The sequence below is a fragment of the Schistocerca serialis genome, chromosome 8 (assembly GCF_023864345.2).
Source record: "Schistocerca serialis cubense isolate TAMUIC-IGC-003099 chromosome 8, iqSchSeri2.2, whole genome shotgun sequence".
Taxonomy (NCBI): domain Eukaryota; kingdom Metazoa; phylum Arthropoda; class Insecta; order Orthoptera; family Acrididae; genus Schistocerca; species Schistocerca serialis.
The window spans coordinates 228,759,018-228,785,812 of record NC_064645.1 but is presented as its reverse complement, the minus strand read 5'-3'; the positions used below and the strand labels follow the sequence as shown (position 1 = coordinate 228,785,812).

At 38.3% G+C, this 26,795-nt stretch overlaps 1 protein-coding gene across 2 annotated transcripts in view; it reads right to left on the bottom strand.

Annotated features, from left to right (window-relative positions):
- The window catches only part of LOC126416216 (serine/arginine-rich splicing factor 7-like), a 43,652-nt gene extending 23,859 nt beyond the window's left edge, over positions 1 to 19,793 (bottom strand). For both annotated transcript variants that reach the window (XR_007575417.1, XM_050083812.1), the window contains exons 1-4: positions 19,663 to 19,793; positions 19,175 to 19,390; positions 7,556 to 7,709; positions 7,275 to 7,442 (exon numbers count right to left, since the gene is read on the bottom strand). Coding sequence is in view for 1 of the 2 variants with exons in the window: in XM_050083812.1 (XP_049939769.1) it covers positions 7,275 to 7,442; positions 7,556 to 7,709; positions 19,175 to 19,310 (458 nt within the window). In the remaining variant the exon portion in view is untranslated. The remainder of the gene's footprint in view (positions 1 to 7,274; positions 7,443 to 7,555; positions 7,710 to 19,174; positions 19,391 to 19,662) is intronic.
- Positions 19,794 to 26,795: the final 7,002 nt, after the last annotated feature.

Sequence of the window (26,795 nt, the reverse complement as noted above, 5' to 3'; positions counted from 1 at the left end):
AATCCACATGTGCCTCTTACCACGTCAAAACCAAACTGGAGATCAACATAGCCAACAGCACCAGGAAACTTTTGATGGCGCTAATGTCACACCTCACATACAAATGCAAGTCCACACTAATGGGCGTGTTGCATCTTATATGTGGATGTGTCTAAGCACCTTCATTAAACCTGACATCAATGCAGTGAACGACAACAACAAATGTACAAGTATTACACAACTACAAATTCTAGTGTCGCATTCACCTGTAACATATTTGGACATAAGACAAGCATTTCATTTCATGTTCTTGTTACATTAATGGCCAATGGGCGCACAAAATTAAAATAGGGGCCATCACTGCACCTTTATTAACCAGTGACATTTAATATAATGTACAATTAAACAAGTAAAATTAAATTTGTTGCTCCATCACACATTATGCATCATACATATAGATGATTGTCTTCCAACATTCTACGTACATAAATAATCAATGTACATAAAACATTTAAAAAACAATATATATCATTTAACTGATTAATGGAAAATCTCATATAAAGATGTGAAACAAATACTAACAAAGAGATAGAGGGGCTGGCCAGTACTTACCTCAGCTCAGTACAGCCGATAGATACACAAAAAACAGAACCGAAAATTTACGTTCCTAGCTTTCGGAACAAATGTTCCTTCATCAGGGAGGAGAGGTGAAAGAAAGGGAAGAAGGGAAAGTAGATTCAGTTAGTCACAACCCAGGTTATGAAGCAACAGGGAAAGGAAAACTGGGAGGGTAGCAAGGATGGAGGGATGGTTGTCAGAGGGAAGGCAAAGATATTCTACTGTAAGTACTGTGCCAGCTTCAAACCAAAGAGGATGCATACAGAAGTAAAGAGGTATATAGTATAAAGATAAACACAACTATGTAGGATGAAAAGACGTGTGAATGGCTAAAGAGGAAAGGGAAAGAGGAGAAGACTGAAGAGTAAATGGGAGTGAGGTTGTTTAACGTAGGTTCAGTCAAGGGGATGGCGGGATGAAAGGATGTGTTGGAATGCAAGTTCCCATCTCCACAGTTCAGAGGGACTGGTGTTGGGTGGGAGAAGCCAAATGGCACATACGGTGTAGAAGGTTCCTAGGTCCCTAGAATTATGCTGGAGGGCATGCTCCGCTACTGGGTATTGGACATCTCCTTGGCGGACAGTTTGTCTGTGTCCGTTCATGCATGCGCTCAGCCAGTTTAGTTGTTGTCATACCAATGTAAAAGGCTGTGCAGTGCAGGCATGTCAGTTGATAAATGACGTGTAGTTTCACACGTGTGTGTGTGTGTGTGGGTGAGGTTTACGGGCGCTAAACAGCGTGGTCATCAGCGCCCAGTTTCACACGTGGCCCTTCCTTGAATTGTGTATGTTTTACCAGTAGCGGGGCTGGAGTAGGTGGTTGTGGGGGGATGCATGGGGCAGGTTTTGCAGTGGGGTCAGTTACAGGGGTAGGAACCGCTGGGTAGAGAAGGTAGTCTGGGAATATTGTAGGGTTTAACAAGGATGTTATGGAGGTTGGGGGGGGGGGGGGGGGGGCGACGAAAGGCAACTCTGGGTGGTGTGGGGAGAATTTTGTCAAGGGATGATCTCATTTCAGGGGTTGACTTGAGAAAGTCATATCCCTGGCGGAGTAATTTGTTGATGTTTTCGAGGCCAGGATAATATTGGGTGACAAGGGGGATGCTTCTGTGTGGTCTGGGGGTAGGAACATTGTTGTTGGACGGGGAGGACTGTATTGCTCGGGGGATCTGTTTGTGGACAAGGTCAGCAGGATAGTTGCGGGAGAGGAAAGCACTGGTCAGGTTATTGGTGTAATTGTTGAGGGATTCATCACTGGAGCAGATACGTTTGCCACGAATACCTAGGCTGTAGGGAAGGGAGCGTTTGATGTGGAATGGATGGCAGCTATCAAAGTGAAGGTACTGTTGTTTGTTTGTGGGTTTGATATGGACAGAGGTGTGGATGTGAGCTTCAATAAGATGAAGGTCAACATCCAGACAGGTGGCTTGGGTTTTGGAGAAGGACCAGGTGAAATTCAGATTCGAAAAGGAGTTGAGGTTATGGAGGAAATTAAGGAGTGTTTCTTCACCATGAGCCCAGACCACAAAGATGTCATCTATAAACCTATTGTTTAGCCAACAAGTTTTGTAAGAAGCAGATACATAGTCCTACTAAAACAGTGTCTCGTGGCACAGAATCGTTTATGATACCTTGTCATGCACAACCACACTGAAATCGCCTTTTCCTGTACTGTGTGTATCTGTTTGTGCGAGTCCTGTTGCCGTAAATCACAGTGGGTGAATACTAAAATACAGATACTCAAGCGTTTTACTCAATTCTAAACAATTTTACGTTACTGCTCATGCATGCAACATGAACAATCTTCTCCCAATAGCGCCTCTATGAATACACCACCAGTCAGATACAAACATCACGACTTGACATAATTTACTAACTACACATGCTAATCCAATTACAAATGCACATAAGTGTTCTCCGGTGAACCACTGTTTCAAATTCAACCACAATGATCTAACATATTTGTTGGCTTTACATGCATATCAAATTATGGATTACATTTCAATGACATAATACCCACTACAAAGTGCTCTTGTATGAAACACTGTGTTGTGTGTCACACAGTGAGCAGTATGTACGATTTATTTGCTGTGAGATCATCTTATGCTATTCTGGGTACCTAATGCAGTAATTAAAAATTGAAAAAGCCATTAGGCATTGCTTGCATTCAAAAACCTACATACCCTCAAATAAAAATGAAATAAAGAAATAAAATTTAAAAAGTCAAGAAATAAAATTTAAAAAAATCAGGCCATTGTGTCCGGCCTCCGTGCATGAGCACTTTTGCACGACATCTGGACACATTATTTATAAACCATTTACTCCTAGAGTTCCTGCCACACACACCTTAGAGCCTGTTAATATCTTTGCATTACTATCTAGCAATTATACGGAAACGGCATTGGCATCCCAGAACGCATGATGAAGACGCTGGTGACATTACACGGCCATTCAGCCATTCAATGAAATGTCCATGCATAACTAAACACATGAGTAGGTGAGGAGATCTCACATTAAGTGATATTGCCCATATACTCTGTATTAAGGAGACCAAGTAATCACAAAAACAGAAGTCACTACAAGCCCCAAGTCAACCAGGGGTGTATGATTAATTTGAAACAATGTTTTTTAGGAGAGCACTTAAGTGCATTTGTAATTGAATTAGCATGTCTAGTGAGCAAATTACGTCAGGTCATGATGTTTGTATCTGACTGGTGGTGTAATCAAAGAGGCACTATATGGAAATGTTGTTCATGCAGCATGCATGACCGGTAACACAAAATTGTTCAGAATTATGTAAAAAGCTTTGAGTATCAGTATTTAACTATTTATCCTCTGTGATTAACGATAACGAGACTCACATGAATGTACACGCACTTTGAATACAGGAAAAGGCAATTTCTATGTGGTCAGGCATGATGGATTCTGTGTGGTGAGACACTGTTTTAGTAGGATTTCGTAACTGTTTTTTACAAAACTTCTTGACTAAACAAACCCTATGTATTGTTTTTAATTGATGTTTGATGTACATAGACTTTTGGAAGACAACCATCTGCACATATGATGCAACATTTGTAATGGAGCAACAAATGTGATTTTAATTTGTTTCATTGTACTTTATATTAAATGTCACTGGTTAATAAAGGTGCTCTGATGGCCCCTATTTTAATTTTATCTGCCCATTGGCCATAGATGCAAACATGAACATGAAATGCTTGTCTTATGTTCAAATATGTTACAGGTAAATGTGACACTAATATTTGTATTTGTGTAATACTTGTACATTTGTTGTTGTCATTCACTGTACTGATGTCAGGTGTAATGAAGGTGCTTAGACACATCCACATTTAAGAAGCAACACACCCATTAGCTGTGGACGTGCATTTGTATGTGGGTGTGACGTAAGCAGCATCAAAAATTTCCTGTTGCTTTGGCTATGCTGATCTCCAGTTTCGTTTTGACTTGGTAAGAACCACATGTGGATTGTGGCATTTATTCTGAAAACATTTATAAAGTATATGCTGTCACCTTGGTGTTTATTTTTAAGACCAGGTGCTGTTAGTGCAGGTATTGTTGTGATTCGTGAATTTCTGTGTAAATGCTAGAACTACTTGGCCATCTCCTGTCTCGAACGCACGATATTTTAGACATGAGTGCGAGAAAGTGGAATCCTACTTACTACATGTCACATGTTTGTGTGTGCAGGTTGGAAATGAGTCGTGAGCAGAATGTAGACACGGCGGGCGAACTGCACCAGGCCCACTTGCTCTTCTAGCACAATATTTTCAACAATTTACTGTGAGTCTCTGCGTTACAGTATTGGAATATGTCTTAAATCCCATGTTTAGCAGAAAGATACCTCAGTAGTTTTCACAGTTACTTCTGTCTCATAAATGGGTATTATTGTAGCTAATTTCTAGTCCCCTGGAATTTTCTTGTGGAGTGTTTATGCTACTCTGTTCTAATTGTGTTTTGACCATTGTTATAGTAACAGGAACAATGAAGAAGAACCAGTAAAAACTTTTGTCTTAGCCTTGGTGAAGGGAAGATGTGTTTTCTGATCTCATATTGAGAATGGACATGGTTTTTAAGCCAACTTTCTCTCTTATGTAACTTATTTTGTTTCTAATGCTTGGAGACACAAGAGGCTTATGAAACAGTATTTATATATGTGAAGTGTGGAATTTGTAAAATGTCTGAAGTTAAAATAAACATTGTTAATTGAAGCAAATGAAATTTGGTACGTCTACTTATTTTTATAAGCAGAAAGAGTCTTAAGAAATTCCTGTACCCAGCAGCATACTTCAGAGAAGAAGTGAAAGAGAGTTTGCAGCAACAGGCCAGCCAGCAGGAAAGTTTGGCCGAACATCTCAAGTAAGTCGTCTCATAATAGAAGTAGAAGTTTGCAAACATACTTCAACACTTTAAGTTGCCAAACTGTTAAGAGTTTATCTCTGTATTCAAATAATTTCTGTTACATTTGAACTATCTGTTGTTAATTCCACTTTTGCATTCACTGTTCATTGACAACTATGTACCGTTTTCGCAGCCTCAGTAGGCCAGACTTGAAAATTAACCTGCAAGGTATGAACTTCGACGCCTAATTTTTTCTTGCCAACAGAATGCTGAAACTGGAAAAATGAAAAAACTGAAAATTCCCTTGCCCAGTATGCTGATGATCTAACAAAAATCCTTCCAAACCTTCCTGAAGCGTTATTCCATTACCAGCCCAACGTACACATCATTAACGGTCCATCTTTTTGCCATTCCCACTACTAACACCTTGCCACAGGTCATATACCTGTGGAAGACCCAGGTTTCCCATACATTCACTCACCACACCCTACTCCAGGCCTGTTGTGGTCTTATGCTACCTCTTCAGAGACAGGGGCAGTTGTGAAAGCAGCAATGTCACATACCAGTTCTGCTGCAATCACTGCATGGCATTTTATGTGGGCATGGCCAACAAACTGTCCACCAGAACCATCAGAATGAATGGCCACCACCAAATTGTGGCCAAGAACAGAATGAAGTTGACCACCAATACTGCTGAGCACAACATGGCTGGTTCACAAACTGTGCCACTTTGAACATCTCTTCCAGCACCAGGTTTTCTGAACTATGTACATGGCAGTTACCTTTGCATCCCATCCTTCACTCTCATAATCCTCCTGGTCTCAATCTCTGTTAACCCACTCTCCCCACATCCTCTATCCAGAAGTTTACCCTTTCTCTGTCCTTCCACCCCCTCCCAATTCAAACTTCCATGTCATCTTCATTGTAAACTGCATCTCACCAGCTCCTGTACCCAGGCATTACATGCCTAGCCTGTGCACCTGCCACACCTCCCTCCTGCATTCTTAAGGCATACACCTGTTTCCTCCCTCTGAGCTACACAGTAATTAAAAACTCCTCCACTGAAAGGGCTATGGAATTACGGATACATAAACTCACATACCTATACAATACTACCAAATTTATGAAAAACACAGTTATACAGTCTGCAGTCACTGTTTTGAAGAAGAGATATCTATAGCTCTTTCATTTCTTAAAATTATGTGGTATACGGCCAGATTTCATGCTCAAATGGCTCAACACAGCTCAGTCTCCATACAAATGTCGAACTCTTGGAATTACGAATCGCCTGAGCTACGTTCACAGCATAGAATATGCCTTCAACATACATGCGATTTTTCTCCCATTAAAACCGTAACATTTGCTTGCACTGGTACAGTTATTTGCATGAGATACTGTGACCCATAAGCTTTAGTCACGTATCTCATTCCTGGCGCTGGGAACCCCGTAAACGTGAGTTTAAATAGCATGCAACTTTTCTGTATGAATTACTCTGAAGACTGTACAAATATCCTGTGCAGAGCTTGTGTGAAAAAAGAGAAGGGAAAAAATGTACAAAATGACAACCACTCTGTTAACTTTCACAAAATGTTGATAAGGAAACTTCCAAATTTTCAGAAGACATATGTCATAAGAATCTAAACAAATTAAAGAACACTAAGTCACACTGACACAAGTAAACTGCTGCTATCTTGTATACTGAAACTAAATAGCTGGAAAATGAAAACTGATTTGAAACATACAGTATAAATGACAAGTGAAATTTACTTGCAAACAAAACTGAGTAGGTCCCCTGCACAGCAATCAAACTCACAGTCCTACCATTATTTAAAATGGTTTGATTACTGTCAGTAAATTTCTCTAATCTATCAAATAATGTCTAGTGGGTGTCACATTTTCCATTAAAACAAGAAAAATCAAACAAATAGCAGCATTTCCCCTTGTGTATACTCTAAGCATAAGTACCACCCGCCAGCATTGTTGAAATTGCTTAAACAGAATAATACTCTTACAGATGCAAAAATGTTTGCTGTTTCGAGTTAGTGAAATCAAATAACTTCCACGTCACTTATGCCTTCAGAGGTGTAATGCATCTTAGAAGATCACAGATAAAATTTTTAATCAAGGTACCACAAAGTTGGAGTACTGAAATTCATTTACTGGGTGAAAAGACATTACCAACTCAACTTAAATCTCTAATTCAAATAGATGTAACTGTAAGGTTATTTCATTTTTTGCAGTACATTAACTTTAAGAGGCTACTATTAACAGAAAAGGAAAGAATTTTAAAAGGGTAAACATCATAAACAATTATTACTGCACCTGGATGGTGGTCGTTTATATCCATATGGAGTGTCGGGGCAATCCCTGGAGAAATGTCCCTTATCTCCACACTGATAGCAGCGCATATTGGGATCAAATCCCCTGCGACCTTTCCCACGAGTCCTTGGCCGAGCGAAGGTGACTCTAATACGACTGCCATGAAGTGTTCTGGCAATTGCACAATTAAAATTCAAAAGCTAATACAAAATAATGAGATATAATGGAACAAAAAGTCTCTAAATATCTCAAGTCCTATTACAATTATTAACATTTAAACTTACATTCCATTTGTAGCTTTGACAGCATCTTCGGCATCATCTTTCTCATGGTAAACTACAAAACCAAAGCAAGGTGGAGCTTTGGCCAACCAGACTTCCTTGAGACGCCCATATTTTTCAAAGAGACGTTCCAAGTCTCTCTTTGATACACTGAGCCCTAAATATAACAAACTGGTTATTACATATCCTTGAAACAGCTTACACAGTACCTAGATTTCATATGATCATTGAGTTTGATGCAGCATGCCTCCATCAAATAAAACAATTTCACACTGCAATTTTCCAATTCTTCCCATAACTGACTTAAAATGATATGTGCAAAGTACTAGTGAAACAACTGGCTACACAACAATGCAATTAGTGTCTGACATAACCATCAGAACACATCAGTATTGATTATATACTATACAGCCACCTTCTGCATGCCTTTTCTCATCCCACCAATGCTTCCCTTCTCCTGCCTTGCTCTCTGAAATAAACCATCACTACAAGTGTACCATTAACACATCACACAACAGCAGGGAAACTCTGCCATCTATTACACTCTAACAGCCTCATAATGTAAGTACATATGTGAAAGATAGAAGTACACAATGAAATTGCTATGCCAGCTCAATATGAATCTTGTTTATGTAGTAAACAGTCAATGCTTTGACTATGAATTGGTTAATTTCCCTCCAACATTAACCATTTCTGCCCCACCATGATCGTTCATAACCTAAAGCTGATCGAGATCACCAAGCGTCTGGTTTAATAAAAATGAAATAACTGGCATCTACCTCAACATGACCTGTAAGATATAAAGTCATCTACAATAACATACAATGCTTTTTGAACAAACATTTTCTCTGAAGTAGAAGGGGAGAGATTGCAATCAAGGGTCAAATATTGGACGCACAAATCTTTTAACACTAAGGATTTCAAATTCTAAAGGAGTTAAGAATGAGATGAAGTATGGAAGCAAAATGATTAACAGGAGAGGGTGAATGCTGAAATGAGGTGTAAAAATAAATATAAACACAGAGGAAGCATAGATGAAAAAGAAGGAAGATATTAGAATACAATTTTTTACTACCTCACAAATACATGGCATAGTTATAATTATTGTTTCCTAACATAGTGTGTACTCATCGTCAGCAGTCAACTCTGCTTCACAACCCACATGATATGAATTCATTGCGTCTGTCAATGAGCCTAGAGGAGCATATCACATGTCATCAAGAACAATAATTTCTCTGTCAGGATCCATCATAGAAAGTGCTAGACCATCTGCAATAAGCCATTCAAACATTCCATACATCATGAATAGGAATGAAGTCATCAGAGCATGCTGGCCAAGGCAGCTGAATGATAACCTCACCTTGCGCACAACATGAGCTGCACAGGGATGAAACCACAAAATTGGAAGAATTTACAACACACAAGCATAGTTGCCTTGTATTTTTTTTTTCAATTTATAAATTAAAACAAATCCTACACTAAAACCCAAGTGTAGGACTGGCAATGTGTTGCTGCAGATGGGCAGGTAAGTCTAGGACCACCAAAATTACAAAAAATGGTTCAAATGGCTCTGAGCACTATGGGACTTAACTGCTGTGGTCATCAGTCCCCTAGAACTTAGAACTACTTAAACCTAACCAACCTAAGGACATCACACACATCCATGCCCGAGGCAGGATTCGAACCTGCGACCGTAGCAGTCGCATGGTTACAGACTGTAGCACCTAGAACCGCTCGGCCACTCCGGCCTGCACCAAAATTACAATAATGTTCTCAAACAACTAACACCAACAGTATTAACAGCTTAATGTGCAATTTCAAGTAAAATTGTTGACCTCGGGGCAAGTCAGTTTTGACTCCGGAGGAAAACAGCAAGACAAGACTTGTGATTCTTGAAGATTTCCCAGCGTACTGAATGTTCAATGAGGTTTTGGGATTGCAGCCGGATCATATTCACTTCTCGCCACGATATTTCGGCAAGAAGTCAAGATGACCCGGCTGCAATTCTGAAACCTCATCAAACAAGACAAGACTTCTCTTTAAAGATATGTTAAGGAAAAGCAAACACAGATTTATAGCATTTGTATACTTTGAGAAACCTTTTGACAATATTGAGTGGAACACTCTTTTTGAAATTATACACCGAGGAGAGAAAAGTCATGGGATCCCTCCTAACACCATGTCAGACCACCTTTCGATCAGTGTAGTGCAGCAGCTTGGCTTGGTACGGACACAACAAGTTGTTGGAAGTCGACTGCAGATATACTGCGACATGCTGCCTCTGTAAATTGCTAAGTATTGCCGGTGCATGATTTTGTGCACAAACTGACCTCTCGATTATGTCCCATAATGGGATTCATGTAGGGCAGTATGGATGACCAAATCGTTCACTCAAATTGTCCAGAATATTCTTCCAATCAATCACGAACAACTGTTGCAGAGTGACATGGTGCGTTGGCATCCATAAAATTCCATTGTTCTTTCTGAATATGAAGTCCATGAATGATTGCAAACGGTATCCCAATAGTTGAACGTAACCATTCCAGTCAATGATCGTGCAGCTGGACCGGAAGACCCTGTCAGTTCCATGTAAACACTATCCACACCATTATGGAGTCACCACCAGCCTGTGCAGTGCCTTGTTGACAACTTGGCTTTGTGGAGTCTGCATCACACTCTAATCCTACGATCAGCCCTTACCAACTAACATCGGGATTCGTCTGATCAGTCTAAGGTCTGACAGAGAGAAGCGCAGCAGGTGATGACGTGCTGTTAGTGAAGGTATTCGCATTGGTCATCTGCTGTCACAGCCCCTTAAAGCTGAATTTCTCTGCACTGTCCTAATAGATATCTTCAGCATACGTCTCACACTGGTTTGTCTGTCAGCAACGAAAACTGTACGCAAATTGTTGCTGCTCTCAGTCATTAAGTGAAGGCCGTAGGCCACCGTGTTGTCCATGGTGGGAGGTAATGCCTGAAATTTGGTATTCTCGGCACACTCTCAACACTGTGGATACCGGAATATTGAATTCCTAATGATTTCCAAAACTGAATGTCCCACGACTATAGCTCCAACTACCATTCCACGTTCTAAGTCTGTTAAATCCTATAGCAATAATGATGTCAGGAATCACAGGAATCACCCGAGTACAAATATACTACTGCCACCTGCATATGTGCACACTGGTACCCCATGACTTTAGCCACCTCAGTTTACTGGGAGTGAAAAGGTATTTACAACTTGTACAGAAACCAGAAGGTAGTTATAAGAGTCGAGGGGCATGAAAGGGAAGCAGTGGTTGAGAAGGGAGTGAGACAGGGCTGTAGCCTATCCCTGATGTTATTCAATCTGTACATTGAGCAAGCAATAAAGGAAACCAAAGTAAAATTTGGAGAAGGAATAAAAACTTCTGAGGTTTGCCAATGACATTTTATTCTGTCACAGACACCAAAGGACTTGGAAGACCAGTGGAATGGGATGGACAGCTTCTTCAAAGGAGGATGTAATATGAACATCAACAAAAGCGAAACAAGAATTAAGGAATGTAGTCAAATATGATCATCAACCAAAGCAAAACAAGAATAATGAAAAGTAGTCAAATTAAATCAGATAATGCCGAGGAAATTTCATTAGGAGATAACACACTAACAGCAGTAGACGAATTCCGCTATTTGGTAAACAGAATAACTGATGATGGTTAACGTATGGGTGATATAAAATGTCGACTGGTAAGGCAAAAAAAGCATTTCTGAAGAAGAAAAATTTGTTAACAGCAAATATAAATTTAAGTTTTAGGAAGTCTTTTTCTAAAGGTATTTGTTTGGGGTGTAGCCACGTATGGAGTGAAATATGGACAATAAACAGTTTAGATGAGAAGAGACTAGAGCCTTCTGAAATGTGGCACTGCAGAAGAATGTTGAAGATCATACGGGTATTTGTGTTATAGACACGCGCTGAGACGTCAAGGGAGCACCAGTGGGCAGAGCGTGTGTGTGTGTGTGTGTGTGTGTGTGTGTGTGTGTGTGTAGGGGGGGGGGGGGGGGGTGCTGTTGCAGTACGTGATGGGCATACTTCTCACAGCAGGGGAAGGAAACAGGTGTTCATTGGCCTTCTGCCTAAACAATGAATGGTAAATACTGTGAAACATTCTGGAATTGGAAACAGGTGGTGACAGTGCTTGTCCACATACAGTTCATCACAAAATTATCTATAGGGGGTTGCAACTGGGAGTTTTAACCATACATCCCATAGTCTTGATCTTGCTGCAGTATCTTGTACCTGAAGAAAATTTTCAATAAGTGAGATGCTTGTGGTTGTCAAACAGACTGAAACCATACATGGCAGGCTTCTACGATACAAGAATACAAAGGATTGTTCCCAATATGATCAGTGTCTCACTTCCAAAGGTGAACATAATGAAAAACAGCTTAAGAGCTGCCTCAATGTAAATGTCAATTATGCATATTCTTACCTTTCTTTAGAGACAGTTAGAAGAAAAATATTGTCAGCATTCATGCGCAATATCAAGTTTAGTACAAAATGTGATACAGTGTTGACTGTCAATGATGACATTAACATTGTGGAGTTATGTGCTGTCAATGGATGACGTCATTAAAAACTAGCAAACATTTGCAAAACAAAAACAGACAACTAATGGTTTCTCAATGGGACTAGGGGTTTTGGGATGGGAGATGATGATATTAATGCTTTGAACCATATTTAAAACTTGAAACTATCATACCAGAATGGAGCAAAAGAGGTTTTCACACACCACATAATTCTAATTATGGAAAACACAATGTGTGTGTGTGTGTGTGTGTGTGTGTGGGGGGGGGGGGGGGGGATATATTGTTCACGACATTTGCTAACTCAGAACTGAACTGTCAGCTTCTTCCAATCTAACCTAAGTTTTCAGCTACGGTAAAAAAAAAAAAAAAAAGTCTGTCACCACTGCCTTCATGAAGAAAATCAGGAATCAGGAATGTCCAAATCACATTTGTTGGCATCCACCTACTCTCAACCAAACTACGACCTTCCAACCTAACTCAGACTCTGGGCTACACAACAAAACAGTGTCGTTACAACCACCATTACAAAAATTTTCGAAACAGAATGACAGTATCACAATCTTCAACACACTCACTGGCTCCGCTAGACTTACAGAGGTCTACCACACAATACGATCTAAGCTACCACCCAGAATAAATAAATCACATTGTTTAAAGAAAACTAAAGCATGAAATAATGTGCAAACACCAAACTATTAGGTGATTATCAGCTGCTTAATTTTTCAAGCCTTGTGAAACCTCCCTTATCATTATTCACCATGCGAAAGGGGAATGTTAACCTACGAATACTGAACAATGGCTCTGACCTGTTGTATGGTGACAGGTAAAAAAGTGCTCTTTCACTAGAATATCGCACCGTCCCAGACACACAAAAAATCTTTTAATTACGGCAGGTAAAGAAAGCTTTTGTTAAGCTGACACGTTCCACATCATTACAAAGTGCCGTGTTCATGATCAATGGAACAAGCATTAATCTAATATAATATCAGCGATAACAAAGGGAAAAGTGCAGGAATTGGGCTTTGAATTGGTCCCTAATCCACCCTAATCACCAGACTTTGCTCTAGACAATTTCTTCCTGTTCCCTAAGCTAAACCTTTGGTTTGCTGGGAAGAAGTTTTCCTCAAATGAGAAAGTACTAGCTGCAGTCAACAAGCACTTTGCAGAGGTTGACAGAACCTATTTTTGCAATGGGATGAACAAGCTGGAGGATCACTGGATCAAGTGTATATTCCTCAAAGGAGACTATTTTGCGAAGTAAGGTGAATTGTTTATGAAACAAACTTTTTTTTCCTGGCTTATCAAACCACTTTCATATGTTCAAGGAATGAATTCAAAAAGTAAGAAGCAAAATGTGTATAAAAGTATTCCTGAAGCCACTGATCCAGTTCCACATGGAGAGTATTTGTATTTTCTTTCCCCAACTCATTTAAAGAATGTGGGAGAAAATGATTTCAAAAGCAAAGGAACCCTAAGACAATAATGATGTTTACAATCCTGAACAAGACTGTGTGATGTCAATTTGCTGAAGCAATCTGCTGCAGTAGTTGGTTCTTGTCTGAAAAGTAAAAATGTTCTAGCACCAGGAACAAATTTCTTCAGTTTCCTGCAATGACATCAAAAAGTTAATCTACAATTGTGAGGTGAGCATGATCCTGCCGAGTGGAGACATTTTACTGATTCTCCTGCACTAAGCCTCAAAGGTGTATTCATTTTACTGATTCTCCTGCACTAAGCCTCAAAGGTGTATTACTGCATAATGAGTTCATATACAGATCCCTTCCTATAGACCATTCAGTTGAAATGAAAGAGCCATTCAGATTATGACTGTGTTAACAAGTATTCAAAATGAGGAATACAAATAGTTTATTTGTGGCACTTTATTTACAGTAGCAAGCTAGGTACTCTAAAATATCATGCTTTTTAATGTGACGGGGTTAACTGGGCAAAGTAGAAGGAACATATTGCATGGACATCTTGTAAAAAATCAATAGTAGTAGTAATAATAATAATAATAATAATAATAATAATAATAATAATAATAATGTTGCTTCCATTACTACGCATCGCAAGCTGGAATTCATGAAGCAGTTAGTAAGGTATTTCTCACAAGATGGCTACCACTCTAAGAACCTTTGTACAAAATTGTTCATTATCACTCAAGAAAATTGAAAGCTGGGGTTCTGTTTTCCTCAAATTCACAAATTGATGAGGGACCATAAATCTGAAAACATGGTGAATATTAGAGAATAAGACACATGGTGCTGAAAACTTTCTAGGGAATAAAAAATATTCATATTATACTGCAAAAATCATGATGGGAAATTTCAAGAAATTAGGTTGTAACTCGAGTGTGAAAGTCATTTCCTATACCCACATAATGATTACTATGCACAAAATCTATGTCATTATAGCGAAACACAAGGAGAGTGGCTCCAATGGGACATTAAGGAGGTTTCAGGAAAGATGGGATGAAAGTATGACAACTGACTATTGTTGGACATTAAAGAGGGTTCTGTGAAAAAATAAAAAGTGAAAAAGTTTGTATATAACAGAATACTCACAATGTCACAAACACAACTATTTGTAGTTTTTTTTATGTAGGCTTGTGCAATTTTTATTTGTTCACAAATATGGCTGTAACCAAGGTGGCAATTATGGTTATTTTTTACAACACACAATTATATTACATTCTTAGTACTACTGTACAATAATTTACTATAAAAGTAAATTTACCCTTGTCCAACTGACCATAATCTTGAATGTATTTAAATCTGATGACACTTTCTGTAAATGGACTAAGGATATCTTCTACATAGATTTTTCTTTACTGTCTGACCTGTGTGCGCCCCCTAATTTAATTTCTCAGCACTCAGTGTCACACCCACATATCAGTTTTGTTGTAATGCTGTCAGGTCATAGCTTGTAGTCTTGTCTTATAGCACAAGTGCTATCTGAGGAGGTGATAAGTTTACTCTTCTTTAGATTTACCAACATTTCACTTCTTTGGACAAAGTTTCTGATGACTTCTAAATCATCCTGTAGAATCTCATAGCCTCCCACATTATTATTTTTTCCTTCTCTCTTCTTCTTCTTCCTCTTCTTCTTTTACTTCTTCGTAGCAAACAGTTTCAATTTTGACTTTATCACTTCCCCTGAATCATTTACATGAACCACACACAGCAATGGCCCTAATTTATAGCTTTGTGGCACAACTCTATTATTGTTAAATTTGATGTGAAGTCTCTCATACTCACAATTTATGTTCTGTCATAGACTTCTCGGCACCAACATAATATGGTTTCATTAGGACCCATCCCTTGCAGTTTTGTTGGCTGTACGAGATTCATTCTATCAAATACTTCGGAAAGATAAATGGCTATACAATCAACTGCCTTCTCCTGCCAATCTGATATACCCTGCTGAAAACTAGCTAGCTGTTGAGTCATGAAAACCTTGCTCTGAATCCATGATGGCTTCTACACCATCACCTCACTTTCTGCAAAGATTCTCTAATATATTTATCAATCATCCCTTTAAATATTTTACTTACAATACAAGTAAGATGAAATGCCCTGTAATTTTTGATATTGTCCCTTGGTCTTTCTACCACTTCTTTCCATTATCTGGCATCTCACTTATTTGTACAGAAGTTGAACAACCTGCATAAGCAGAAACGTTTCAGGACTAAGGAGATTTTAAAGTTAAATAGGGATCTTTGATAAGGCACAATGGTGAAACCCATGAGTTTTTGAATTTCTCTATTCTGTCCTCTCCTGCTTGTTTACTTCCTTGCTCCTATGGTAATATATACTTCTCTGTTATTAAATGTGGACCCTTTGACATCATTCCTCCATTGTTCCTGTACCACTACTCCCCTGGACTTTCCCAGCCACACCCACAATTCTCTTGAATTCATGGTTAAATAGCTCAGCTTTTACTGTGTTCTTTATTACTTGACATTTGCCTTTGTGTTATTTTATGGCTTCTTATACTTCCAAACATGCTGTTCCACCTCTTGGTAACACTCCACCAATGGCATCAGCTGTTCCAGGAAGCAATTTCTTCTTCTCTCTCTACCTTACTTAACCATTCACTAGGTCCTACTGACAAGCCTTGTTACCCTTTGCTTTAGTGATCTAATTCTTCTGCATTCTGACCTTACTTTTTACTATTATTACATATCTAGTGTAATAAACAGGGTTTGACAATTCCTTTGTGACTCTTCATGGAACATTCTTTGCTTCACATTCTGATGTAACATGTTTCAATTCTCACAACAGTGTCTTAAACACCACGTGGTGTCCTAACAGTTTTCTCCTGTGTTTAAGCACTGACTGAATATTTCACTTAAGTACATTATTTCCTCCACATATGGTATGTGATATTTAGCAACTGTTCTTTGTTTTCTGTTAAGACTTGTGCTCTCTAACAATACTTTGACTACTAACGTCCTAGGGTTACTTACTCCTCAATAATGCCGTTTCTACCATTTATAACCTCACTATAAGAAAAAAAATCCATAAGCTATCTTTTCTGTTAACCTTCTTCTGAGGGCAGCTTGTATAATACAACTTAATTCTTGCACTGTGAGTACACTTTCCCTTCCCATTGTGCTCCTGGCTGTTTAAGTCCATCCGAATTACTATACATATGTCTATCCTTCTGTTCAGCCAAGCTCCCACAGTTGAACAATTTTTCTACTGTACTGCAAACCCACTCCTCATTACATTTATGTCTATTACATCTAACTCTTCCTCTCTACTAGTACTGAGTCATAATCTCACTATTTCACTGACACAATCATGGGAAGTCTGCAGGTATGTATATGCTTCATGCATTAAAACAGATACTTCTCCATCCCAGGCCATTCTGAAGACATGGTATCCTTTTTTTTTAAAAAAAAAAAAAAAACCACCCTTCCATGTCCCCCCCCCCCCCCACTCCTCGTCATGCTAGATTCTACTCCTACATCATAACACACTGTTCCCCAACTAAAAATAATGCACTTTAGTGGGAGACACCTCAGTGCTAACTTGTTTGACTTATATTCCGTTTTCTTTAATTTTACCCATCCTCACATCATCATTTATACTTTTCCCTCTTCTAATCATTAGTTTCCATTTAATGTGTTATAGTTTTAAATATTTGTAAACATTTTACTATTGGTCAACATTTCTTGTCATTTTATCATTCTTGAACAATTATTTTCATTATAATGCCTTAGCTTTTATTACAAAAAAACAGCCCTCAAAGCACACAGACAGTAATTCCAAAAAATATTAAAAAGCTGACAGTAACCCACTCAGACTGTCACAATTCACCTTTGTTTCACCTGGTGAAACAGCTTGGTACATTAGATTCTCTCTCCAAATTCAGGCTTACACATTAGAAACTGAGCAAACGGTTTTGATGCTGAGCAATACATCAAATGGATGTCTCAGTATTCAGGAACTTTAACTCAATAGAATGTGTCAACATTATGGTGTGTGATACCATCAACTCTGTAACCATCATAATTTTCTTGATAAATAATGAAAATTTCAAAGTAAATTAGAAAACCTAGACGGACAACAAAAGAAGTTAACAGAAGATTAACACTGACCTAGATTGCCTTTGGTAAAGTAAATACAGCACTTTCACACCCAAGACACTGATGTGCCTAAACAAAAAGGGAAGTTTACAACTGGCACACATTACCTGTTTTGACCTATGACAGAATGCAATGGAAAGAGACAAGCTGGGAGTTGGCAGGAGAGCCAGGAAAAAGGGAAAAGACTTAAGTCGAAGATGCTTAATTACAACTGTAACCAAACTGAGATGGATGGAACATGGAACAAGGAAATACTTGGCTCGATTCTAAAAGGGGGAAAAAAAGGCTACGACAGTGAACTCAGAAAACTTGCAGAAGCAATGTTAATTCACATAGCTGAAGACCATAATGTTTAGGCAAGTGTGTTGGCAGCCTTTATCCAGCAGATGATGTCAAAAGGCTGTTGATTATGAGCTTCTGTCGCACAGCAATATTAATATGAAACTATGCCACTTTCCCTCATCTACCTCCAAAGTCTTCCTGTTACACATCTAATCAAAGAAAATAATTCAACCAACCCTACGCACATTTGAAAGTCTTGCATGTGAATGACGAGTTTTGGGCAGTCTACCTACAAAAAACAAGAAAGTTTCCAAAGTGTACATGTGCTCTCATACATAACAGTTTCTACAAAATTTTGGTCTAGCAGTATCTTTGTCCTTGTTTGCTGTAACTTACAGGAGACCTTCATAAACCACGTACTGCTTGCAAAAGCCATTTCTCTGTAAACCTCCAACAGTTTTCATCTGACAATGTAGCAGTGAAAATTCCTCTCCAGAGCGCTGCATGCATTTTTGCTGTAACTGTCTGTCAAATGATAGAGGACATTAAAATGAATACTATGTTTGTCTATCCCTGACACTTAACAAGAGTGAATCACCATGAAATGTAGGGTTCACTGGTAGTGAATCAGTAGAGGAAAATTATATTACATGATAAACACAGTTTTGATTTTTTTATTAGTTCAATATTAATGATCAGCAATAGGTGCCTCTTTCTTACAATATCAATTATGTATGAATTCCTCAGCTTTTTGTGGACTGAATAATTGATATTATACACCTTTAAACTCGAGGAAAATAATTTATAAACATGGTGGTACAATAAATTTTGATTTCCAAAAAAAATACAGATGACTATGAGCATGAGAGACTAATTATTACTTTGGCACATTGTTGTCCACTGACTTATAGGAATTTAGTACATTTTCCATTCTTCATTATTACAATTCAAAGCGGCTTTTCTAGTAGCACGAATCAGCCATACACAGTGAGAAAGGATGTGGAGCTACCAACATACTGTAAAAGCTACTAGTTACTCCCAGAACAAGATGTGTGACTTTAATTTAAAGGGAACTGAAAATTGTTGTACAACTGCCTAAGTAATACTATGCAACATGCATCCCATCAATTTATGTACAATTTTCTGTAATTACGACGTTATGTAGTTATATCGCATACCAACATCCGCTATGTGTAACCGATAGCCTTCTTCTTCTTCCTCAAAATCGGCATCGTCGTAATAGCTTCTACTGCGTTTGCTGCCTTCACTCGATACTGAACTAGGGCTCCGTTTTCTCGCTCTTCTGCTCGACATTTCTGGCACGCTTTTGCCGCTGGCAGTGATATGGAGTAACACACACCTTTACGCTGCAACGTCTATCCCGACCTCCAAATCTGTAAAACCGCAGCTATTTTAAGCATTCAATATTTCACTATGCATGAATATATTTTAGCTGTACATCCAGGCATAAAACGTAGAAGTGAGGGAATCGTGCAACAACACTCAACAGGGAAATAAGTACAAATTATCAGAAATTCGGAACGGAACAACAGGTTCGGAGTGTCTACAAGACGTAACACAGCCACTATAAACCGGAACTTCCAGAACATTTACAATCCGTTGCTAAGTGTCAATAAAAAGCGCTGTAATTTTCCAAAAATCTAACCTTCGCTCCCCCTACACAACGCCGCACAACAAACACCTAAACACCCACACCTACAAACCCTATGACACCACACAAACTCATTTAAGTGATCTCCAAAGATGTAAACTGACAGAGCCATAGATTTACTTCCCTTGAACTGGTCTTCCACAAGCCACAGCAACGACTACAAAACTAAGGCCGTTTTGAACTAGTATTTCCACACGTTGCAGTCAGAATTCTAGTGGCATAGTATTCAGTATGGGCTCATCTGAAATGATATGGGCAGACATTAATTAAATTATTATCCACCAGTACCGTATCTACGTCTGGCGCCCAAGGGGCACAAAGTCCAAGGCCCGCGGCTTGATGGGTTATTACAGTTGGTTTTTTAAGTGAATTTTTGGAATTGAAGAACAAATAATTAAAATTTATTGCCAAGTTACGAACATTTCTCACATTTCCGAAAAGTTAATTTCAAAATTTAAACCGTCCTACTTACTAAAAAAAAAGAAAAGAACAAGAACCCATGACTGTCACTGGAGGACTCGCTAGTTTTCAGAAATTAATCCCTTGTGTAATCCTTAAATTAGTTGGGGTATTTTCTCGAGTAAGTCAGCTTCTCCCTCAAAAATTACATCTATAGTCTTCTCAGTGATTAGATACGAATTCTTCTTATTGTTTTTGAGCACAATGAGAATACAATTGTTTTCTGTAAGTTTAACCATAGCACCTGACTTAACACACGTAATTCGTTCCTGAATCTTACTCGTAACACGAATCATTCATAAAGTGAAAAAAAAAGTTTCAAAAGGTATCCATGTACAATGAGACAATGCATTAAATCCCAAAAATAAAATTCAAAAAGATTTTTAATGGACTACACCACCTGTAATGTAATTTTTATGGTAGTATCGTATTATCATAAACTAAACTTGTTGTGAAGATAGAAACTGCCTTTTAGGTACCTTCACTGGCATTGTGTTAGCTAACTTCGACAAATTAGAATTGGAATTCATGATCAGATAGTGTAAGGCAATAAGTCGAGAAAAGAAAAAGAGTACAACATCATTAGAGAGAGTTTGCAACATTGCCATGAAGTCTGGCACGCTGGTACAATCGCGGCAAAGCACATTGTCACCAGTCTAGCTGAATTCGGCAGTGTTGGAATTCCTATCTTACAAAACATTAGTTCGATATTGGAGGTGCTTGTTAAGTGACATTTTACTGAACATGATTTGCTTTACTTAATTGTCTATTTATTAAAAAGTTACCTAAAGTTTATGTATCTGTGTGGTTTTGTAGATTGTTTAATAATGTCAAAAAGGACATACTCAAGTCGTTCATAAGAAAGGAACAAAAATTGCAACTCAAAAAGAAAATATCAGCTGACTACCTGAACTAACTTCACTTTTGGCAGTTGAAGAAACTAACAGGCAGTGTGACTCATCGAGCTCATCATCTCAAGATATCTCTGAAGCTCAAAGCTTAGAAATGTGACCCACATATCACACAGTGGATGACATTTGTGTTTCGCGTTCATCAGTTCCAGTTATGAAGACAGTTACATGCACATCACAGCTTGGATCTTCGACTCAGGTCACCTCGACTCACAAGCAGATGTACTTTAGAAAATATATCGCATGGCCCTGGTAAGTACTGTGATGAAATCTGAACAGTTACACAATATTTGGGTTCACAAAAGGCCCGAGTATTTCCAAAAAAAAAATAGTGACTTCTCCGAAACTTCTACATGTTTTTTCTTATGTAAGTGATAAAAGAAAAACCAGAAACTTAAATCGAAGTGTTTTCTCTCGCAAACTGACGAATGGTGGGTGTTTGGGAAGAAAGGGGCTTTTATATTCGCTGCCGAAGAAATTCGTGTATTGTTATTCTTACCGTCTATTTAATAATACTCTGGGCAATAATTTGAGTTCTTCCAGTGGATACAAAGATTGGAAGCAAATAAAAAACTTATTAAAGGAGCATGAGAACAGTTTACAGTACAGGGAATCTATGATGAATTATGTCGCAAGAAGTAAAATTACTGGACGAGTGCACGTTAGGTTGTTTTCCAAAATTAATAATGTGGTGAGCTATTGGAACAGTGTACTAAAAAGAACTGTTGCAGTTGGGTTTCCTGAAGTTCTCAAAATAATGAAAATGATTAGGGATGCTTAGAATCAATAAATGAATTTGATCCTTGTGTTGCTGATCATATACAAAACTATGACAATTGTGGCAAAGGAAATATGTCATATTTGTCTGAGGATATTTGCAATGAATTTATTAATGTAATGGGACAGAATGTGTTAAGGATGATTATCAGCAAGCTAAAAGCAGCCAAATACTACTCAATAAGTGTTGATTTCTTGCCAAATCTCTCCCATGTTGAGCAGCTGATTTTTATCACTTGGAGTGCATGTTGAGACATTTTTGCGATTTTTGTTTGAGGAGGAGCATAGTACTCAAAATATAGTAGATACTGTTTGTAATTTCTTGGATAGCCTTGACATTTCAATGAGAGACTGTCACCAACAGAACCATGATAATGCAGCAAAAATGCAGGTAAGATTAAAAGAAAAACGTTAATTTGTTATTGTTGTCCTGAACTGCTCTTAACATTCTGAATAATGGCTACAATCATATTTTTGAAGCTCTAAATCAATTGCTAGAAACAGGAATCAACCAATAGAAACAAAAAATGAATCTCAAAGCCTTGCCACAGAAATGGAAAACTGGAGACCATTCTCCTAATGGAGATACAGAATGCCCTTTTGAGCATTATCAATAAGGAAAGCATAATTTTACAGAATAGAACCATCACATAAGACATTGCATCAAAAAGTTTTGCATCTTTGGCTAATTTTATCAATAGTACTTGCAGTAGATTCAATCAGCACGAACTGTTAATCAAAAAGAAAAATCATAGTGCTGATTATAAAGATAACCCCAAAAGAAATAGAATTTACAGCATGCATGATACTATCTTGAAGAATCTTCAGAGTCTGTGTGTGCATCTCGATGTAAAAAAATATTTCATGTGTAAAATTTTCTGTCTATAATCGACACATTAGGTGCTCATTTAAAGCAACATTTGGAATCACGCGAGGAAGTTAAAAAAAGGTTTACTTTCTTTTCTCAGCTATAAAGAAACGATTCAGACCAATTGAGAAATAACTGCAAAGAATTTGCAGAGTTCTATTGTGAAGACATTAACGATAATGAGCTCATTTCAGAAACATTTCATTGAAGGCAATACGTGAAAAACATTCCTAATGAATCTCCAGAATTGAGTATTTCATCCTTACATTCTCTAATAAAGGCAGATGAAACACAAGAAATTTTCTAGAATGTAGAAGTTCCTACCAGGATATTTCTTTGTCTAATGGTAATCAGTTGAAATGGAGAATATTCAGTTTCACAACCAAACAGAATAAAAAATGAATTATCAATGACTATGTTACAGGAATGACTCATTAAGTTATGCGTCATGGACATAGAGAGTGACATCCTTCAACAATCTGACTTTGAAGACGTTACAGAAGATCTTGGGCTTCAGAAATCTCGAAAGAAACCATTAACATTAATTTAAGTCCAATTTGCAAAACAGTAATCGCTTGTATTTGATGTGTATAGTGCTAACTGTAATAACCAATGAAGTCAATTAACAAAATCACGTTTTCATGAGTTAATTCGAATTAAACTTCTTTTTTATTACTGAGCCCCATACTCTGTGTGCCAGTTGGGTGCTTAGAAAGTGATGTCCTTCAAAAATTAGATGTTGAGGTTATAATTGAAGATTTTGCATTTCATAAATCTCTAAAGAAAGCATTAATTTGAACCTAAGTCAAATTTTCAGAGCTAACCACTTGTATTTGATTTGTATAACGGTAACCTGTATATAGTCACCAAAGAAATGTACACCATTATGATGATTTCATATAATTTTTTGAAGGGCTCCCTACCCTGTATAACCAAAGACACTATACTCTGTGTGCCCAAGGGCCCCTGCATTGCTTAAGATGGCCCTGTTCTTCATAGCCAACCAAAATGTTCGTTTGTGATTGTGGGCACAGGCTCAAATTGAAGGGGTCAGTGGAAAAAAATGCTAACGCACAAGAGCATCAGTTTGAGTTATTGCCTGTTATATGTTTGGTTAATCTGAAATGCAAGAAGGTAAATACAATAAAACAAGACTCTTTCTAGCAGGACATATCTACGGTTCAGAGAAATACTATCATAACTAGCATTTCTTTAACTTTACAGTTATGACAAACTTAAATTTGAATATTTCCTAGAAATCAGTCTGGAAACTACACTTCGAATGCTGCTTAGAATGTCCTATTATTCCATTATTATTACACTGAAGGGCCAAAGAAACTGGTACACCTGCCTAATATCATGTAGGGCCCCCACGAGCAAACATAAGTGCTGCAGCACGACGTGGAATGGACTTCACTAAGGTGCGAATTAGTGCTGGAGGGAATTAACACCATGAATACTGCTGGGCTATCCACAAATCTGTAAGAGTACGATGGGGCATCCCAAATGTGCTCAATAATGTTCATGTCTGTGGAGTTTGGTGGCCAGCAGAAGTGTTTAAACTCCGAAGAGTGTTCCTGAAGCCACTCTGTACCAGTTCTGGACGTGTGGGGTGTTGCATTGTTCTACTGGAAGTGCCCAAGTCCGTCGGAATAAACAAGACACATGAATGGATGCAGGTGGTCAGACAGGGTGCTTACGTACATGTCACCTCTCAGAGTCGTATCTAGACATATTAGGAGTCCCATAACACTCCAACTGCACACACCTGACACCATTACAGAGCCTCCATCAGCTTGAACAGTCCCCTGCTGACATGCAGGTTCCACGGATTCAGGAGGTTGTCTCCATAGCCACACACATCCATCTGCTCGATACAATTTGAAACGAGACTCGTCCGACCAGGCAACATGTTTCCAGTCATCAACAGGCCAATGTCAGTGTTGATAGGTCTAGGCAAGGCGTAAAGCTTTGTGTCATGTAATCACCAAGGGCACACGAGTGGGCCTTTGGCTCTAAATGCCCATATCGATGATGTTTCGTTGATGACCCAGCACTGAAATCTGCAGCAGTTTGCGGAAGGGTTGCAGTCCTGTCACGTTGAACGATTCTCTTTAGTTGTAGTTGGTCCTGATCTTGCAGGACCTTTTTCCAACAGCAACGATGTCTGAGATTTGATGTTTTTTCCGGATTCCTGATATTCATGGTACACTTGTGAAATGGTCGTATGGTAAAATCCCCACTTCATCACTACCTCACAGTTGCTGTGTCCCATTGCATGTGCGCCGACTATAAAACCCTGTTCAAAGACACTTAAATGTCGATAACCTGCCACTGTAGCAGCTGTAACCAGTCTAACAACTGCACCAGACACTTATTGTCTTATATAGGCGTTGCTGATTGCAGGGCATATTCTGCCTGTTTACATATCTTTGTATTTGAATACACATGCCTACACCAGTTTCTTTGGCGCTTCAGTTTGGTACTTTATAGCAAAAAACGTTCTAGAAGTTATTTTAGTACTGGAATATTTTATAAAGATTCTGATAGCTGACATTAATGTCACTTATGATCATATTTCTCTGAAATTGTACTTCATCAACTCGTGGCTACAAATGTGAATATCTTTTTTTCATAACTTCTGTTGACAATAACAATGCTTCTAAGACATTTCTTATTTCCAGAGCTTTCTAGCAAGTGAATATGGTAATAACTAAGCACAACACAACAACAAAAAATAGTTTCAAGAAAAATACAGATTGTATGTTAAAATTAGTACTGAAATTAAGATAATTTTAACACTTCATTCATCTTCTCCTTCAATATTATGAGCTTCCCCTTGGTTATGATAGAGTTCATGGTACCCTGTTGGAACAATGTACTTCTTGCATGGGACCATCAGATCAGAAAACTTTTTCTCTGAAATTGATAGCAATGACTAATACGATTCTTCCTTCCTCATGATTATTACCCTGATCTCAGATCATCTTACCCTTTCTCCTATTTCAGCTTAAGTCCAGTTTCGGACCATCAATGAAGCTCCTTTGAAATCAAAGAAGTCCTTCTTTGAGATCCCATATGATTTTCTCCATTTTGCTTCGATCTGGCTGCTAGTGTGCACCACTGCTGTGGCACATTAACATACATGACTTTTGTTTGGCCCTCTTGATAACACTGTGCTTGCTGCCTCATTCTCAAGGAACTTGGGTAATTGAATCAATTTCTAGCATACTTACATCGTACATGTACATGAAACATAAATCTGGGTCTGACAACTGAAATTATCAGGAAAGGAAGAAACATTTTTTTAGCCATACTCATTTTACTGTTTTAGGAATTTTTAGACTTACCTCTCTATGTCTATGCTTCCTTTATGCCCAATTCCCTCATGCCACATGAAGCACATTCCCTTTCATATTCCTATGTTGTAGATAGTCAGACTGCAGGTGTCCAGCTTTCTTTGTAATAGAGCAAGGATATCTCACAATGTGGAGTATTGAACATCTACTGTAAATCGAAACCAATGTATAGAAATATACTGTCAGTTTGCCTCATCAACTTATCAGCATCTTTTTCTGCTTGAGTCATGTCTTTGTTTTTCTTATGTGCTTGTATTTTTTCCTCTAAATCAGACTTATTTTGTGCTTCAGCATTCTTGTAGACCTCACACTCATCACATGCATCCATTTTAGGCTCAAACAACCCAAGATTGTTTTCTGTATTGAAAACCTTTCCATACATCCGAACTCATGCATGTTCCTGTCCCTCCTCTTGGCACTTCTGCATGTACAATCTATGCATATTTCGAACGCTGAAGGTGATATCTAGGTATTGGTATGAACTATAAATTATAATTTAATGTGGTTTTAGTTTATCAAATGAATCTATATAATTTATTATACCTTCCATAATGTCATCTGGTGTCATTTATGATTATTGCGCTTGTCCCATTTGCTCTCGCGCATTACACCTTTTTCACTAGGTTTCCCTAAAATTGTTTTTACCTCCAGATCTGTAGTACCAATGTATGCAAAAGCAAAAGCATTTCCAAATATAAATGTCAGGGGCAGTTGCAAGGAGGGAGGGATATGAGGGGCAATGGGGGATGCAGC